Genomic DNA, 20,651 nt, shown 5'->3' with positions numbered 1-20,651 from the left:
CAATTTATCTATATTTTCTTTTTTTACCTATGCTTTTGTGTCATATTTAAGAAACCATTACAAATCCAAGGTCATGAATATTTTGCCTTATGTTTTCTTCTGAGTTTTATAGCTTTAGCTCTTACATGTCTGTCTTTGATCTATATTGAGTTAATTTTTAAATATGGTGTAAGGTGTGTGCTCAATTTCATCCTTTTGCATGTGAATATCTAGTTTTCCCACAACAATTTGTTGAAAAAACTCCTTGCTCCATTGAATGATCTTGGCATTTTTGTTGAAAATCAGTTGACCATACATGTAAGAGTTTATTTCTTGGCATGCTATTCAATTCCATCAGTTTATATGCCTATCTCTATGCCAGTACCACACTGTTTTTATTAGTGTCATTTTGTAGTAAGTTCTAAAATCAGGAGTATGAAGATTTGAATTGGTTATTTTTCAAGATTGTTTTGGTTATTTGGGAATCCTTTGAGTTTCTACATGGATTTTAGGATACATTTTTCTATTTCTAAATAATTTAAATAAAAATCTCCATTGGAATTTGATAGGGATTGCATGGAATTTGTAGATCACTTTGGGTAGTACTATCATATTAATGTTAAGTCTTCCAGTCCATGAAAATAGAATGTCTTTCCATTTATTTAGGTCATCTTTAATGTCTTTCAGCTGTTTTACAGTTTTCAACATACAAATATTTTGCCTTCTTGGTTAAATTTATTCTTATCTTATTTTTTATGATGCTATTTTAAATAAAATTGTTTTTCTTAATTTCCTTTTCAGGTTATTTATTGCTAGTGCATAGACACACAACTGATTTCTGTATGCTGATTTTTCTGAAACTTTGCTGAATTTGTTTATTAGCTCTAACTCACTTAATCTTGAAACAAATCTGTGAAGTAGCACTGTCAATGTCCAGGCACTTGCTTTAGCAGCCAGACTCATGAACTAGTAATACATGAGGAAAGGACAGGAAATTTTCTTTCTCATTCTCTTTCTGGCAGCTGTGCAGTAGCAGAAAGTGCAAATTTGAGTTCCTGCCACAGAAGTGGCACCAGTACAAGCTGTGGTATCTCATTCTCAGTGGTGGAGGTGGTGGCAGGTGGTATAAGGTATCAGATCAGTTGTGCAGTGTCCCTTGGGACACTGTTCCTGGAAGTCCATCCTTGGTCCTTGTCTACTCCTCCTGATGATCTTGTAAAGCATCCAAAGTTATTTTTATTTAATTCCTTTTTTGGTCAATCAACCAGAATCAGTTTCTGTGTTAGTCCATTCTTGCATTGCCATACAGAAATACCTGAGACCGGGTAATTTATAAGAAACAAGGTTTAATTGGCTCATGGGGATCTGCAGGCTGTACAGGATGCATGGCACTAGCATCTGCTCAGCTACTGGTGAGGGCTTCTAAGCTTACAGTCATGATGGAAGGGGAAGAGGGAGCAAGCATCTCACATGGTAGAAGTGGGAGCAAGAGGGAGAAAAAGTAGGGGTGGGGAGGTGCCACACTTTACAACAATCAGATATTGCAAGAACGCACTATCACAAGAGCAGTACCAAGCCATGAGGGATCCACCCCCATAACCCAAACACCTCCCACCAGTCCCCAACTCCAACATTGGGGATTATATCTCAACATGAGGTTTGGAGGAGACATCCAAACTATACTACCTTCTGTTGCTTTCAAATAAGGCTCTTATATGACAAATATCAACAATGACACATGCTTCCATTCCCTTATCCTGCTTTTTCTCTATAGTATCACTATCACTCTCTGGACCATCTATTTATTGTCTGATTCCCACACTGGAATGAAAACTCCATGAGGTCAGGGTTTTTTTTTTCACTGCTATATGTCTAAATTAATGCCTAGTATATATTGCACTTAACACAATTTATTGAATGAATGAAACACCTAATACTTATTAATTTAACCCAGACAACAATACACATCTGTTAGAAATCAAAACCTACAGTGTTTATTCATAACTCTGTGCCTATGATTTCACCTCTGAAAAGCAATTCTTTCTAGCTTTATGCTCTATGACTCTAGGCAGAGCAAATTCTTGGAAATCAGAGGAATCCCTAGGGGAAACTTCCCCAGGTATGCTGATATCATCCTCATATCATTTCCATAGGATATTGACTTGCGAGCTCTCATCTGGGCCAATTATTAGTAGTTTTGCCAAAGTGAATGGACACTTTTTCTTGCAGATGTTCATACTGGATATCAGAAAAAGCAAACATTTCTAAAATCTTCCCATGCTCATACTTAAATGCCCAAAGAAGCACTTAGTTGAATATAAAAGGTATCTCCAGACCATCTCAGATACAGCAGGAGTTAATCCCTGCTAAAGTCAGAGAGGAGATTGAGAATGAGTTCTGCGCCATGTCATGCTGAGATAAAGACATTCTATTTCTCCAATTACTCTCTTATAAAACATCTTAAAATGCCTTTCTGTACAAATCTAACTCACACCTGCTGAGAAAATGATGCTCTTTTCTAGGCCACAGGTTGTCTGTCCTGCCCTACGTTTACCTGACTTCTTAGAGTCCTCAGGTCACCCATGGCCTGGATGCATTCTGGCTTGTTCTTTGAAATGTCCACTTTAACACTTGCTGTGGAAAAGATGCAGTCCAAGGTTACAAACCTGTTTATGACCAACTCTCCTGTGTCTCCACTATGCTAATAATTTTAAAATACATGTTTCACTGTAATCGCTGATTTGGTTATGTGTTTGAAACACGAAACCATTGAACATATTTTTCAGAAAGCAATTTATTTTTTCCACAAATACTAACGATTGTTGCCCAACGATTCTATCAAGAAGGGCTCCTGAAGAGCAGCAGGAAAGCAAGCACTGGAGGGGTGGCTTTAGTGGGCAACTCATTGGGAAGTACAGGTGGGGTCCCTTTCCACTCCTAATCCCCAAGGAGAGGCCTGATAACTGAGGCCAACTCCAAATTGTGGCACAGAAATTCCATCCAGTGTGGGGCTGCATGCTGAGAACAAGGGGAAGACAGGTGGGAGATACGGTACAAAGGTGGGAGCTTCCAGAGAAAAGCAGGGTCACTCCAGGAACAGCAACTAAACACAGCAATAGAAAAGCAGGAACAGAGGCTCACCAGAGTACCTCCAGTACCTGCAAAGTGCTGACTCATTCCTTCATTTATTCAATAAAAATCAAGTGAACATCTACAATGTACCAGCATCCTGCTGGGAGCTAAGGATACAACAAAAAGTAAGACAGACTAGGCCATGCCCTCATGGATCTTACGTTCTATCATTCAGCAGGTACGAATAAATATTTGTTGAACTGATCAATTGAATAAAATGACTGAGCCAACACGCTTCCTTTTTTCTAATATGATATCTTCCTCTGCCACATTACAAAGTAAAAAGAATGATGATCTCAAATAAATTTTCAAGAAGTTGGCCACAATATTTGAAATTTAGTAATAACACTAATAGAAATGTGGCTTTAGACCCATTATTCTTTTTTTTTTTTTTGAGACGGAGTCTCGCTCTGTGGCCCAGGCTGGAGTGCAGTGGGGCGATCTCGGCCCACTGCAAGCTCCGCCTCCCAGGTTCACGCCATTCTCCTGCCTCAGCCTCCTGAGTAGCTGAGACTACAGGCGCCCACCACCGCGTGCGGCTAATTTTTTGTATTTTTAGTAGAGACGGGGTTTCACTGTGTTAGCCAGGATGGTCTCGATCTCCTGACCATGTGATCCGCCTGCCTGGGCCTCCCAAAGAGCTGGGATTACAGGCGTGAGCCAACGCACCCGGCCCAGACCCATTATTCTTACAATGTGTATAATGTTTCTTGACATACTCATTAAAAATAGTATGAAAGCATCTGATTAGACATGAAAGGATAATAATTTATAATTGATCTCTTTTATGTTTAAATTCAATGGGATAGCCCATTGAATAAATGAGACATAAAGTACTATTTTATACCGTATCATTATAACATAATAGTTATAAAATAGTACTCCAGGTATAACATAGTCATAAAAATATATATACACTATATATATGCTATTCATAATAATATATACTACAAATGCATTATATATTATATATAGTATGTATATCTATATTATATTAGTGTTTATATACTGTTATGGTATACCATAGTTATAATATATATAAAACATAGTTACAACATAATATATATATACTATGTATAATATACATATATCAACTATTATAACTTTTGTTATATTATATAAATAGTTATAACATAATAGTTGATATGGTTTGGCTCTGTGTCCCCACTCAAATCTCATCTTAAATTGTAATCAGGGGAGGGACCTGGTGGGAGGTGACTGGATCATGGGGGTATTTTCCCCCATGCTGTTCTCGTGGTAGTGAGGGAGTTCTCACAAGATCTGATGGTTTAAAAGTGGCAGTTTCCCTTGCACTCTCTCTCCTGACACCTTGTGAAGAGGTACTTGCTTCTCCTTCGCTTTTCACCATGACTGTAAGTTTCCTGAGGCCTCCCCAGCCATGCAGAACTGTCAGTCAATTAAGCCTCTTTTGTTTATAAATTACCCAGTCTCACAAGTCTTAGGTAGTATCTTTATAGCAGTGTAGAAATGGACTAATACTAACATAAATACATTATAATATAGTTTCTAACATTTTAATGAATGGAGTAGTACATATCTCTCTAAATATAAGTATATGAGATATGGGCACTAAATTTTTTATCATTGTTGACATTTGCAATTAAAATTTGGACACCATTATTTTAGATCCTTGGTCATTAGTTGGTGAGTTGCTTAGGAGAGTGCATCCAGACCAGGTCTACTGGTTTTGAGGCAAGTGGGGCTCAGGACCTGAAAGAAGGTACATTGTTGGTAGACAAAACAGTAATTGCAAAGGACCTAGGAGGGAAGTGTGCTTGGAGGACTGAGCAGAGGAAGGGGCTGGAGAGTAAAATACAAGTGGGGAGGCCAGTAGGGTAGAGTCTTGGAACCATGATAAAGACTTTGGATTTTACTGTGGTAAAATCGAAGCCCATTGAAAGTTTGTGAGCAGAAGAATATGATCTGTTTATATTTTTGGAAACATTACTAAGTTCTTCAATCCAGCTTTGACCTGGAATATATTTTTACCACCGTCTGTCTGATCTGTGTGTCTACATCTCAAATGGCTCTAAACTGGGAGGGAAAAGCAAAGGTGTATAATTTTATCTTCTAAATGACAGTATCTGTCTTACCAAACATGTAAGTAATTCTGTAACTTGATACTTTCATTCACCATCAGATTATTGAGATTTATCCTTGATGGTCTATATAGCTTCAATTTATTCCTTTAAACTAGTTGCAACAGACCATTGCATAAATTAGGCCACAATATATTTATCTACTCTCCTGTTAATGGACATGTGCTTTTTAATGTTCCATTACAAATCAATGCATCAGAAAACAGTCCTCTATGTCAGGGGTTCCCAAGCCCCAGGCCATTAGGCACCAGGTGGCACAACAGGAGGTGAGTGCCAGGCTGGGAGCAAGCATTATCACCTGATCTCTGCCTCCTGTAAGATCAGTGGTGGCACTAGATTATCACAGGAGCTCGAACCCTACTGTGAACTGTGCATGCGAGGGATCAAGGTTGCACACTCCTTATGACAATCTAACTAATGTCTGATGATCTTCTAAGGTGGAAGAGTTTCATGCAGAAACTATCTCCTCCAAACCCCTCCTGGTCCGTGGAAAAATTATCTTCCACAAAACCAATTCCTGATGGCAAAGAGGTTGGGGACAACTGCTCTATGTGTCTTCCTTGAGTACACAGTCTCTAATTTCATACCTTGGTGGAAATTGTTGAGTCAAATTTGTTTGCATTCCAGAATGATGAATACTAGAGGCTGGGAAGCATATCAGGGTGAGAGCAAGGATAAAGAAAGGTTGGCTAATGGGTATAAACATGCATTTAGATAGAAGGAATACATTTTAATGTTCAATACCAGAGTATGGTGACTATCAATAACAACAACGTATTATATATTTCAAAATAGCCAGAAGAAAGGATCTGAAATGATTCCAACACATAGAAATGATAAATACTCAAGGTGATGGACACCCCAAACACACTGACTTGATCATTATACAGTCAGTGCATTAAACAGAATATCACATACGTACCCCATAAATATGAACAAATAAAATATTTGTATCAAAAAATAAAATAAAAGGTATTTGCATTCTACAACTGTGTTAGATCATGAAAATGCTCTCTAAAGTGATTCTGCAGCAGCTTATGTGAGACTCTCCATTTCTCTATACTTTTGTCAACATTTTTTATCATCTGACTTTTTCATTTGTGTCAACTTTGAGTATGAAATCATCTTTCATTACAGTTTTTATCTGCATTTCCCTTGACACTAGTAAACTAAAACATTTATTTATACTTTTATTGGATATTCAGATTTCCTCTTGGTGAATTGTCAATTCATATCCTTTGCTCATTTTTCTACCCAGTTAACTATCTTTCTCTTACAAATTTGTGGGAATTCTATGTAAATTATAGATATAAATTCCTTGTTAGTATTTGCTCTCCAAATATTTGTTGTTAAGTTGTAACTTGTCTTTTATTTTTGTTATAAAGCTTGGTAAAGGAAACTTTTTAATTTTTAATGTAGTAAAATTTATCAATATATCTTGAAAGTTTATGATTTTTATACCTTAGGAAACCCCTTTATACCCCTCAGGTCATAAAATATATTTTATATTTTCTCTAAAAGTTACTGTTTTCTTAAACCTACCCAAAGTTTACTTTTCTATTTAGTGTGAATAGATATATAATATTACCTTTTTTCTCTGTAGGGATAGCCAGTTGTCCCCACCCCATTTATTGAATAGTCCTTCCTTTCCCCATCAGTATCTAATATCCTTTCTTTTGTATATTAGATTTATATATTCTGTTCAGTTCCACAGGCCTACCCTTGAGCAAATAGCATGCTGTTTAATTACTAAGTCTTTATAAAAAGTCTCGATATCTGGTAAAACAAGTTCCCATATTTTGTTCTTCTTCATAACTGAAAGATCATAACTTGATCTTTCATTTAACTTATAGGATCAGTCTTCTTTTAACTTCACCAAAAATACTATGATGGACTTCTCATTCATATGCATACTATCTCTTCATTTATTTGGGTACCCTCTTTTGTATCCTTAAATAATGTTTTATACATTTTTCCATATATGTCTTATGATTTTTTTAATTTATTCCAAAGTAATTTATAGTTTTGGTTTTAATAATTTATATATTTTAATAATTTGGAGATAATTTTAGAATTTCCAGGTAGATAATCAATATTATCTTTTCCCCCCAGTTCTTATATATTTTTCCCTATATTTTATTGCTTTGAACCCCGAGGACATTTTTGAGTAGATGTAATAATAGTAGTCATTGGTGTTTTTCTTTATTTTAATGAAAATGATTCTAAAGGCTATTAAGTCTATTTGTGTTGTTGTTGTTTGTTTGTTTGTTTGTTTGTTTGTTTGAAACAGAGTCTCACTCTGTCGCCCAGGCTGGAGTGAAATGGTGCAATCTTGGCTCACTGCAACCTCCACCTCACGGGTTCAAGTAGAATTACTATATGATCCAGAAAACTCAAAAAAAAAAAAAAGAAGAAGAAGAAGAAAGGCCTTCCATGACCTCCCTACCCTAGCAAAAGCAGCACCCTCCTCCCACCCCAAGAGACCCTCAGCCTCATTACCACCAATCTACAGTTTTTATAACAAAGCAGTTTTCTGGAACTACCTGAATTATTTATCTGATAATTTCCAATTATTTATGTTCTTCACTATTGATCATCTCTTAAAAAGCAAAGACTTTTTTCTTTACTGTTGCTTTTAGTATCTGACTATTGTTAGGTTGTCAGTAAATACAATATGTAAGGTATAATACTGGAATACATACACACAGACACAGACACAGAGACACACAAAGACACACACACATACACAGTACAGGTTATCTGACATATATGATAGTATGTTATATATGATATATGTTTCATATACATGTGCTATACAACATCTGATGTACAGTGCATAATATACCATGTATAATATATAATAAGGTATATGGCAGTCAATATACAGTATATACTATATACAAAACAAATAATATGAAAGTATTTTAAAGATATACATCATAAAAGTTTTTAGTCTTACTTTTATAATTCCTCCAAAGCCACAAAAACAGAGAGAGGAAGAGAGAGAGAAGAAAGAGAGAGGAAGGGATGATGCAGTTTAAAAGATGATCTAGCTGACACCAAGCCCTGATCTACGTAGGACTGCACTCACTTCCCCATCCTAATTTAAGCTGTCAGAGGAAAGGAGTAGCACCCAGGCGACACTGGTCTGTGAGCTCCAGAGGCATCATCTTGCTGCGGTATGAGCTAAATGCCAACTCTCATTGTCACCTGTACTACTCCTTGATGAGAGAATGGATCTGTGGTCCCCTTTCATGAAGGGTTGCCTTCTAAGAGCCTTGACATACTAGTTGTGGAATAGCAGTAACAAAGGGACTTTGCTGGGGCCTGTTTCCGTTCTAATACAGTCCATTCTGGGAGTCATGGAATCCCTCAGTTGCACAGATCTTTGAAGTCCAAATGGACATATAACTAATGAAACAGCATATTGCAGTTGCCTTACTTAGCTATATTCCTCTGCTTTAGTGCAAAGTAAGAACAGTAAGAAAACCAGGTCATGGTTTTCAACTAGGTCATGTTTTTCATCTTTTCTACTATTGGCCTTTTCCATTAATCTTAAAATGTGATTTTCTACGTCTTTGATTTCTACTCTTGAATTGTATTTCCAGTCACCATATGCTATTTTCTGCAAGCTGTAATTTAAGCCAATCCTGCTCACAAATTTTGAAAAACGGAGTCCATAGAAGAGAAAACTATCTCCTCCTCATGTGCTTGGGATGTTGTGATTTCATCAGTATTGCTGGGCTGTGTGTTCCTTTTTAGAGGAAGTTGCAATTCCCTTCATGGTAAATACGAAGGAAATGAAGGTGATTAAAGCCCTTAGGATGTAAATTTCAGTGTTGGCTGAGAGGTTCTTTTTATCCCAATCCTGCTTTTGTAAACGAAGCTCCGGTGAGACTGAATCTGGAAAGCTACCACAGCTCCATGACAACCGGACTTGCCAGCCATGGTGACCATCTCCATGTTCACATCGTAGTCATTTATAGTCACGCATATGCACATCGTAGGGACAAACATTCACTTTGGCTCTCACCAAGAAAAAGAGCGTTAGCAACCAATTAGTAGAAGGTGGTACAGGAGAGGAACACTACTAACAGGTCAACTTTTTGCCTAGTGAACTCAGCTGTAAATTGTTACAGATGATGGTAAGATAAAATCATTGCCCTAGTTTCTGTATGTTGGCCACATACAGGCACTGCAAAGACCCCTAATGCACTGTGATTTCTATTCTTGGACATCAGTGGATGATACATGTTTTTCTAGGTGTACATATCTGTGTGCAAAGAATAAGGAGGTAGCGTGACTCTCAGAGATCCAAAGTTTTCTAGGAAATGTCTTTAAACATTCTTATTTTAAAATTTAAAAAATCCTTTACTAGTTATAAAGTCAAAAATACAATGGAACAAATCTGCTTACGTGTAAAGCAACTGAACCCAAAAGGACGGCACCATGGAGCAGCCCTGCACATAACATTCCGCTGACTCACCTTTGCACTGGGTGTGCTTCTATCCCACAGGGTGGCACTGCTCACAATGGGAATGTAGCAAGGGGATTTCTGAAACATTAGAAACAAGGCATTTAGTATCACTTCAATAATTCTTACAAAGAAACATTTCCATTCCTGAGATGGTTTTTAGGCAGATCAGAAGCTAATTCTTTCAAACAATGGCTGTTCATTCACTGAGTACCCGATATTGCCCACAACACTGTCCCAGGTGCTTTGGGAACAATGGTGAGCCCAAAACACACTTCCCATCCTCAAGATTCCAGAGGAAGCCACAGGTATTAACGAAATAATCACACAAATAAATGTAAAATTTTAACTCTGATACGTGATGAAAGAGAGAGGTGAAGTATTTTGAAAATGTCGTGATATATTGGGATGAAATAGAATTAAACATTTACACCCTTTGCCATGTGACTTTGATGTACCCCTCATAGCCCGAAGCCCATCCCAGCTGAGCCCAATGCACCCATAGTCAACCCACAGGCCCATGAACATAAATAAGAAATGAATGTTTCTTGTTGAAAGTCACTTATTTGGAGTTGCTTGGCATGTAGAATTATCATTGTAGAAACCTGTGACTGAAACAAATATACAATACGTACAATAGATATACTCGGGGAGGTCAGAAGAGGTAACCCCTGAAGATCTCACAACAGAAGAGAACAATTTTACCTAAATATCAAACGAGACATTTGATTTGAAGCTTACTTGCAATTTTACTTAAAATATCAAAACTTAATAAGATAATATCAGGATTTGTTTTCATACTTCTGGTTTTCAATTTGGTGCTTTTTATTTAGTTAGTTAGTCATGCTCCTCAAGGTCTTTGACTTTCTGTTGCCCAATATTTGCTAAAACCAGTCTGTTAAGATTGGTGTCATGAAGGAGAGACCCCCAAAAAATCTATCACCAGGATACAAGTATATGTCAGAAAAACAATGGTGAGTTGGCCACTACTTTTCCCAGAGGTGATTAGAGTCTAAAGCAGGAGGTAGTAACCAAAGAATCACACAAATAAAGTTAAGATTCCAATGACACTAAATGTTATGAAGGTACAGACATAGGTGGAGTCAAGGAATACAGATTATGTAGACTTGGGTGATGGACTAGAGACAGAAATTGAGACAAAAATGGAAGAAGAAGCAAGAGCTTCTTTGAGATCAAAGTACCATGACTGAAGGATTTTGACAAGAGAAGTAGAAGGGGACCCAAGGTGGCAGAAATAGGTAAAATTAATAGAATCTGGAGTAAATAATTGGGGAGGGTAATGGATTTCACAGCACTGAAGCTGAGTAGTGCTACAAGTGTGATGCATTTGTACTGTCTGTCAAAGACAGGTGGGGCGCATGGGCCCCCCCCATTATGTCCTCCCATGAGGTCAAGAAAATGTGTCTTCTACCTAGTATCCCTGCTATCAACTCTGCACTGGGCACATGGTAAGCATCCAATCAATGCACTTAAAGAATGCAGGGGCCGGGTGCGGTGGCTCATACCCGTAATCCCAACACTTTGGGAGGCCGAGGCGGGCGGATCACGAGGTCAGGAGATCGAGACCACCCTGGCTAATACAGTGAAACCCCGTCTCTACTAAAAATACAAAAAAAATAGCCAGGTGTGGTGGCGGGCGCCTGTAGTCCCAGCTACTCGGGAGGCTGAGGCAGGAGAATGGCGTGAACCCGGGAGGCAGAGCTTGCAGTGAGCGGAGATCACGCCACTGCACTCCAGCCTGGGCGACAGAGCAAGACTCCGTCTCAAAAAAAAAAAAAAAAGGATGCAGGGGCACTCTCCTGTCATCCCAAAAGGAATGTGGTGTCACAGGGTGTGGAGCCAGAAGGAATTCTAAATTGCCAATATTTGCATTTGATAGATGAGGAAACTGCTCGAGATCACACAACCATGTAGTGACAAGCCAGGGCTCAAATTTCAGAATCTGGACTTTGTGTTCTACCCATCATCCTCTGTTGGATTATCAGCATACATGCATAGCCTTCGAACCCCAGCTGCTGGTTTGATTGGAAAAGCAACCCCATGTCTGCAGGGAGGGGGACAAATTTCATTTACAAAGCAAGAAGCACCAGGGGGAAAATTAGGCCCATCCCAATAACGTGCGTCTCAGTTCTCCTCCTCCATGGACTTCCTGCCACTCACTCAAACCATGTACATTCACACGTCTGGTATCTTCCAAGTAGGCAACCTTTGCCCAGGGCAGTCAGCACGAAGCACTGAATGCTGTCCCAAACTACCCTGCTCTGATACATTTTTTATTTCAGTGGAGATTTCTTAGTGCCACTCCTCAGAGCTATGCAAGTTGTGGATGGCACAGCAGGGTGGCATCATTCACCAAGACTGTGATGCAAAAACAATACCTCTTAGGGTAGTTCAGTGTACCACCTGACCATCTATACAAAGCAGTCCTGAGATTTCTGTTCTCCAAACAACAAGACTTTATGGTAGCTAATAGCCCAAGGAAATCACGTGCATTCCGATTATCTTGGTTTTTAAATTTTTTATAAAGCATTATTGAGATATAATTTACGTACAAATAGCTGCATATATTGGAGGTATCTGCAGGAAGAAGGAACAAAGAACAATTAAGGAATGGGAGTACCTTAGAAACCTTTACCTTGAACTTTTAAGCAAGACGAGGAGTCCAGAAAGAAACAGACTAGGAGTACAGGTAGAATTGCCTGGTAAACAAAAAGCTATTGTAATCAACAAGGCAAAAATAAATAAATAAAAAGCTTGAAAGAATAAAGTAGCTGCAATATTCATTGCCAGTCATTAACCTGATTTTCTAATGAATATGGCATTAGGCATTCATTAACAATCATTTGTGTTTATGTTGAACAGTGGATGTATAATGAAGGTTGGTAAATGAAAGCAAAATTAAACCAGGGAATTTTGGACACTTATAAAGCAATTAACTTGTTTGGCAGTAATTACACATTGAAAGCTAAATCAAGTGCATTTAGAAAGCCACAAGAGTCGCCACATAAACCAGAGGTGCTTTGCTCTAAAATAATAGAAAAGCCTCTCTTTCTTTCTAAATGAAAGAGAAAGGCAAAAGTATGCTATAAATGACAAACAAGGCTCAGGTCTAATGAAAAGAAATACGGTTACAGCCCATATGTTAGAGAAGAGGCAAGTTATGAAAAAATAGGACAGCTCAGCTAATTAAAGGAGGAAAAAAAAGCCTTTTGTAACAACAATGATGTGAAAACAGGTGGTATGTGCTAGAGAGTTCAGGTTTTTGTTCTGTTCACGCTCACAGGCATGCACACACACGCAAGTGCACACACACGCATCTATACACTTGAACCACCTAATAGGTGCATGAAGAGTAAAAACTGAATCCACCATCAGGTCCTTGGAAGGCCACAATATCTCAATAGCAGGTCTTTGTCACTGACGATTTTGTAACATGATTCTCCAGATGAGTGTTTGACCACAGCCTTTTATTCAACCAAGCACATGGCATTAGAGGTCAGTCATTAAACACTCTCTGGGACTCTGTTATTTAAAAAGGAGGAGGGAATAAGGTACTATGGAAGACACAAAGGCGAGATCTAGGGAGAAACCATGACTGAACTGGTGATAAAACAAAAGCAGTAAACATAAAATTTCATGCATCCACAAGATTCATCAACAGAAATGTTAATATAAAAATGCATTTAAAATCCAATGAAGCTTTCAGATAAGGAATGAATTTTCTCAGAATTTTAAGCCTATAATATACTAGCCAAGAAATGCTACAGACATGCTGTTTTTGTGTATCTATGTGTGTGGAGGGGCATGTTCCAATGGGATGATAAGGCTGGAGAAGGGAATCTTCAGATGAGCCCGAAGGTCTGAGCAAAGGCATAAAGTTTTTCAAACTGGAGTCTTGATCATGCTCCTCAAAAAGATCTGAAGATTCATGACCTCTTTCCGTCTGACAAATACCTTCACAAATAGGGAGCTGTAGGCTCTCGAGGGTTAGTAACCAAAAGAAAAGTTCCCAGGGGGATCTACAAAGGACAGCTGGCTTTGTGGAAACATTTGCAAAAAGCTTGGGTGTCAACTATGCTGAAAGCAAATACTCACTTTGCCTCTGAGACTGGAACGGAAACCAGGAGATAGCTTTTGAAATCCTTGCTTCGGTCATTAAACTGCTACCAAATAAAAAACATGTTTGCCTTGATGTGGGGTAGTGTATTTCTTTCTAAAGAAATGGTCTCTCTTTAAAATGATAATCATTTTCTATCCAAGTAGAGGATCAAGACATTAAGATGAAATACTTATTTCTCACTTACTTGAACCCTTTTTAAATATTTAGGTTGTCTACTTAGTTCTAATCTAATGTGGATTGTTTCATTTGTGGTTAACTTGGTTAGAAAATTACTGCCTGATTTTGGCCAAGATCTCATCGATATACCAGTGTACTATTTCATTTTCTTTGCAACAGACCTAATGCCTTTCCCTGAGACTTCATAGGCAAAGGCATTTAAATATCAAGAAATTCAGGGAATACACTATTCTTGAAGGCACATACTACTAATCCAGGGCTTCTTACATTTTACTGTACATCCAAATCATCTGAGGAGTAGCTAAAATGCAGATTCTAATTCAGGAGGTCTACAGGAGGGCCTGAGATTCTGGTTTTATAACAAGCTCCCAGGTGATGTTGGTTCCGGAACAGCAAGGTACTGATCTACTGATCTTTGTAGATAGCTGCTTTCAAGAGGTTGTATGGTCAAGACAAGACATAGCTGAAGCCCTGGAAATAGATCAGTTCTTCTGGAAGAAGAGACCTGGATAGTGTAATGATCAGAAATTAAGCAATAGAGGAATATCCATTACAGATGAAACATACAAGGAAGGGGTCTGTTCACCACTGCTTCTAATGATCTATGTTTCCCAACTGCCATGGCTTTGCTGATGCTTTTCTCTCCACTTGTCCAGATGTTGAGATCAAGACAATCCAGCTTATCAAATAGCTATGGGTTTGCCATGTACTATGTTCAGTACCAAGGACACAAAAGTAAATGAAGCATAATCTCCACAATGCTCCCCTGGTGCAATTACAGCACAACAGGATAAAGACTGTGAAAATGGATGCATAAGGTACTAGGGGAGCTCCTCTCCCAGACCTAAGGAGAAGATTTAGACAAATGTGAAGAATCAGTAAACACTTCTTGGAAGAGATGTCAGCTGAGCTAGATGTTGAAGAAAGAGCAAAAAGAAAAAAAAAATCCAGTTGAAAAAGAACAAGTAAAAGTAATGTTAACAGAGGGTCAGCACGGGGAAAGTGTAGACTGAGAGAACATTCTGACTCTGCTATGAGCTGCTGCCAGGCCAAATAGTAGTTGTGCCCTGTAATAACTCCCTTTATCCTCCACCAAAGAACTATTGACAGCCAACAATTTTCATCCTTATTTTGTAGATGAAAAATCTGAAGCCCAGAGAACTCAATGACAGCCAAGGCAATATCACTGAGTAAGTGGTGGGGAGTTGCGATTCCAAGGTGAGCCTTTCTAGTCATAAAGCCTGCAGGCTCTTCACAGTGTTCAGGTGTCTCCCATCAGGATGACTGCAGAGGGGGAGGGGATGAGACAGCCAAGTGATTAAAAAAAGAGACTGGCATTGCATTTTTACATAATGATTTCAATCTTTATATTTCTTCCCTCAACTAGTATTTTGTTTAAATACACAGAAAAATACAGTAGACCTTTGACCAACACATGGGTTTGAACTGTGCAGGTCTACTAATACAGTGATTTTCTCCCATCTTTGCCACCCCTGAGACAGAAGGCGAACCCCTCCTCTTCTTCCTCAGCCTACTCAATGTAAAGACAATAAGGATGAAGACTTTCATGATGGTTCACTTCTACTTAACAAATAGTAAATATATTTTCTCTTCATTATGATTTTCTTAATAACATCTTTTCTCTATCTTACTTTAAGAATACAGTATATAATACATATAACATACAAAAATATGTGTGTTAATTGGTTGTTTCTGTTATTAGTAAGGCTGCCTGTCAACAGTAGGCTATTAATAGTTAAGTTTTGGGGGAGTCAAAAGTTATGCATGGATTTCTTATTGCACAAGGCAACTGCACCCCAACCCTCATGCTGTTCAAAGGTCAACTACAAATCATCCCAATCCCATAGTGATTTAAGATTTTAACAGCCTTGGGGAAGACCTCCTGTTGACAAAGAATTTTGCACCCTTTAGACAAATGAGTTTTCATTCTTGATCACATGCTTTTAAAAGGTTGAGACTTTGAAAAATAAGATCAGACAGTAAAGGCTGAGACTGGACCAAGGGAATTGTTGACAAAGCCACAGCTAGCCCTATGGAGCCTTCAGGCAAAGCACAAAATAACCATTATCATCATCATAGTAACAATGGCACCCCCCCCCCTTGGCAGATAAAGCCCTATGGTAGGACTTAGTCTAGCCATTAAATGCACCAAAATTTTAGCCTCTTCCTATCCCCTTGGCTTGGAGTCTTGTGTAAGGTATAACATCCAAACTTACATGGTGGCCCTGATTGTGGGCACCTTCCCCTGGAGTACATAGTATATAGTGAACATAGAAACCAGATTCTGGAGAGTGACGTGGAAATATAGGCTGTGGGTGTAGTACACACCATTTTTAGGAATTTAACAATGCATGAGAAACAAGAGACGGAGCAGCAGCCAGATAGGGCAGCAGGGTCAAGTGTTGACTTTTTCTCCCCCTAAATAATTAGAGAGATCTGGGAAAGCTTAGAAACAGAGGATGAGGGTGTGGAGGTAAGGAAGTAGGCTTAACATACACAGTAGTCAACTTTAAATTCAAAAGCATCAGCTCCTAATTCTAATCTTCTCTTCAAGGAAAACAAAATCGTCTAGGATGAAAAGTTTCTTTTTATCTAAGAAGATATAAACCCGATTCCTCTCTCAATAAGTACCAAGTCTCAAATTTGAATAAAATTACTTATTATTCGTGTATGATTATAAAACTGATTCCTCAATTTATCATTATCAGCCACTGATTTTAGAAGCCCAAGAGTAACAATGGGAAAATGGATTTTTAACCTATAGAGTATACAGATTATTGCATTTTATTAAAGTGTACCTTGTAGACAAGCTTCTTAAAGTTTCAACAAACTGTTCAAAACCAAAAACTGTATATTTTTTGTCAACTCTTGTTTTAACTGTCTCCTAGGTAAAAGCACAGAAGCGCGTCTGCTAGTAACTCTTCCCTTCCTCTGGTACCTAAAAAATCCAGGAGATGAACAAGTTATATCTGATGTATCCAAACATTAGCAATTTCATTATAAATAAATGCTCATCATTTTTAAGTATAGATTAATATAGTAAATTCTTTAAAAGATTAACCTTAGTAATAACCAACAGGAATAAAGAGAGTTAGGGTTTTAGTTAATCGCATATTTCATGTTTTATCACGGTTACCATTTCAGAAGACTCATTGAATTTTTAGGAACCCGCCAGTCTAGTCAAAAGAAATCACAAATCCTTAACTAACATATGCTAACTTTTCTTTGAGGAACAAAAGAAGAATCTTTGTTTGTTCCTCACCAGCAAACACTGAGCCATCTAAAAGGAGTCCTTTCAGTGGTAATGTTAGCAGGGAAATTCAATTGTATTTAATTAAGTTCTTCCCCAAAAAACTGCACACAGAAGCATCAAAGAGGTTATCAGAGGTCAGATGCCTGTCATGACTTTCTGACCCTCCCAAAATGCAAAATAAAAGATAGTGGTATCCCTGCTGGTAAGATGGGCTTCCACATTTGTGTCTCTCCCTTTCTGCTTTAATTTAATAGCAATCAGCACAATATGGCTGCTTTTTTCTGAACAATAGGACGGGCAGAAGTTAGATTTACAACGCTGCAAGGGGGAGGACAGGAGACAAGGGAGGCTCACTATGGCTTTTAAAGTTCAATAAGAACATCACTTTGATACCCATAAAAAAAACTTGAAAATCTATTTAACATTCGTTGTGGTCAAAAATGGACAGATGTGCACTTCTCAAATCTCGTATTCTAGAATTATCTTAAATTATCAACTTTTTAATAGATCTTTTTTAAGATGGGTATGCAGATAAATAAGATTTTTTCCTACCAAAAAATAATTATGATATCATGTCATGCATCTAGCAGTTCCTTGACTTTAAAAGAATGTATTCAGTATTTTCATCATGATTCTTATTTTCTAAATTTTGTAATTTTCACAAGTCTACTAACAATCTTATATTGAGCACAATACACTAAGATGGTCAGAAGCACTAAATGTGTTTTATGAAACCAGGCAAAAGTTAATTAACCCAAATGTTATTTAGAGTCTTGAATGTCTAATTGCAAATGAGTCCCAGACATGGAACTTACTTCCTGAGACATTTCATGTTTAGGAAATTACATTCCTAAGTGACACTGTAAGGAGAATCTCAGAATCTGGGGCCCAGAATACATCTTAAAGATCATTTAATCCAACATGCCAGCTGATGTTTGAATTCTCCCGTAACTCTCCCACCCCACTGTCATCCAGTCAGTAGTTGCATAATTCTGCAAAGACTTCAAACTCACTGTTTCTTGCAGCCACCCACTTCCAGGGAGACAATATTTTCAGAAGCAAAAATTGAAAAGCCTAAACTAAAAGGAGCCTTAATTTTGAGGTCAAGAACCCCAAATGTTAATCCTGCTTCTCCAATCAATTTAAGATCTTCAGTAATCCATTTAATCTCTATGCTTGTCTGAAAAAGAAGCAAAAATATTTGTGTGATCATCTGTGAGTCAAGATCCTTGCGTTCCAATTTGTATGCTTTCTCCTATAGAATTTTTAAGTCAGGACAACTTAAATGCCAACTTAGGCCAAGTGGGGAGTGGCTCCCTGGAGATGCTTCCAGGTTTCATAAGAAAGAGGCCCTGACTGACTGGCATGATTGTCATGGCCACAAGCAAGCCCCAGGATGGATGGGGAATATCTACCCATACTTCAACCATCTTTGCTCTAAGTAATGCCTTGGAAAGAGCTGCCAGAACATTTGGAGCTGTAACTTTATTCCAGCAAGAATAGCATGGAAAGCAGGGCAGGTGAGAACAGAGGAGTTATTCCCAGGGTGGTTCTAGTCTTAGGGATCAGAGCAGTCTCACCTTTGTCCTTTCAGATAAACAAATTAGATTAAAAGTAGAAGACTCTGTATGTTCATGTCTATTCACAGTCTTGAAAGCCAGCCACAAGGAAAGCAGGAAGAGAAATCAACGGTTACTGAGCACATCTTAGCAACTGTATAGAGTAGCTACTGTCATCTCTATTTAGATAAAAAAGCTGACTGAAAGATTAGATGATAGGTCCAAGGATACTCAGTTACCAAACAAGGAGGATTTAAACCAAGATGTGTGCCCACAGTGCCTCCAAATATACCCCAATAACTTTTACTACTATTCTTAATTTCCTTCAAGACGTGTACAGAAAAATACTAGACAGCAGTTGTTTCCATCCTCCCTTGTTGATGCTGTAGTGCGCTGCACACCTGCAGATTCATTTGCCAGCCTCATCATCATATCAAGCTAATATGCAGCTAATTTGCTATATATATAAAAAAACTATCTCTTTTAGTAATAACATTATTCTAATAGAACTATATAGCTAATTCTATTAATATTCTTAATATGCAAAAGCTTTAAAAAATCATAATCAAAAGGGAACTTACTATCAATTTTATTATGCAAAACTGTAGCAGTGTATGTATTCTTACCATGACACTCTACTTTTTTCATTTGATATAATGTTGTCAGATACAATAAAATATAGTTACTATGCAGAAGTAAAAGCACAAAAAGTAAAATTGTGATACAAACAATTATTGCTATAATCTGAATGTTTGTATCTCTCCAAAACTCATGTGTTGAAATCTAATCCCCAACCCCTTAATACCATGTGTTGTTATTAAGAAGTAGGGTCTTTGGGAAGTGACTAGGTCATCAGGGTGGAGCCCTCATGAATAGGATTAGTGCCCTTATGAAAAAGAAGCCCCGGGGAGCTGGTTATCTCCTTCTGCCGTGGGAGGAACACAGAAAGAAGGCATCTCTGAGGCAGAAAGCAAGCCATCACCAGACCCTGAATCTATTTTTGCGTTGATCTTGGACTTCCCATCCTCCAGGACTATGAGCAATAAATGTCTGTTGTTTATAAATTACCCTATCTAAAGTATTTTGTTACAGCATCCTGAACAGATTAAAACAATTATGTATACATGTGTGCACATGCATGCACACAAACACACACACACATACACAGAGGGAGACAGGCAGAGAGAAAGAAATTGACTTAAAAAGTTTATTTGAAGGCTATACCATACTTTTACTCTAAATATAAGTTATAGAGGAGCCCAAGATGGTTACCAATGCAATGATCACTGGCAACTAATTACAGTGATCTGAGTTTGTAGAGCATAAAGTAAACTACACTCAACAAAGGTGCCACATCAGGACTTGCAACCAAGGTGGCAAAACACCATCTGATAACCCAGGATAAAGTACATTTTCTGAAACTCTTTCTGAAGACTCACGTTTTAACTGAGTTTAAGTTTTTAACCTTGGAATCAGCACAAGTAAAATGTCATAGTTCAGAAGTGAAATGAGAAATATATTGAACACCAAACCCATTTTTATCAAACTGCATTTCAACTAAACACTAAGATTGTTTTAACTCCACTAAACAGTAATAATCAAATAAATAGTATTGTGATATACACACATGCGAAGGTGTTTATCAGGTAAACTGGAATAAAATTTGAAAGAGACAGCCAAGCACAGTGGCTCACATCTGTAATCCCAGCACTTTGGGAGGCTGAGGCAGGCAGATCACCTGGGGTCAGGAGTTCGAGACCGGCCTGGCCAACATGGCAAAACCCTGTCTCTACTA

The 20,651-nt window shown here is 38.0% G+C and overlaps 1 protein-coding gene across 11 annotated transcripts in view; it reads right to left on the bottom strand.

The window, feature by feature from the left end:
* CUNH12orf42 (chromosome unknown C12orf42 homolog) overlaps nucleotides 1-20,651 on the bottom strand; it is a 222,365-nt gene that overhangs the window by 88,194 nt on the left and 113,520 nt on the right. For all 11 annotated transcript variants that reach the window (XM_058425342.1, XM_058425340.1, XM_058425344.1 and 8 more), the window contains one exon: nucleotides 9,718-9,786. In XM_058425342.1, coding sequence (XP_058281325.1) covers nucleotides 9,718-9,786 — 69 coding nt within the window. The remainder of the gene's footprint in view (nucleotides 1-9,717; nucleotides 9,787-20,651) is intronic.

Source organism: Hylobates moloch, unplaced genomic scaffold, assembly GCF_009828535.3.
Source record: "Hylobates moloch isolate HMO894 unplaced genomic scaffold, HMol_V3 SCAFFOLD_12, whole genome shotgun sequence".
Taxonomy (NCBI): Eukaryota; Metazoa; Chordata; class Mammalia; order Primates; family Hylobatidae; genus Hylobates; species Hylobates moloch.
The sequence above is the reverse complement of the archived record's forward strand: the minus strand, read 5'-3'. Positions and strand labels throughout refer to the sequence as shown.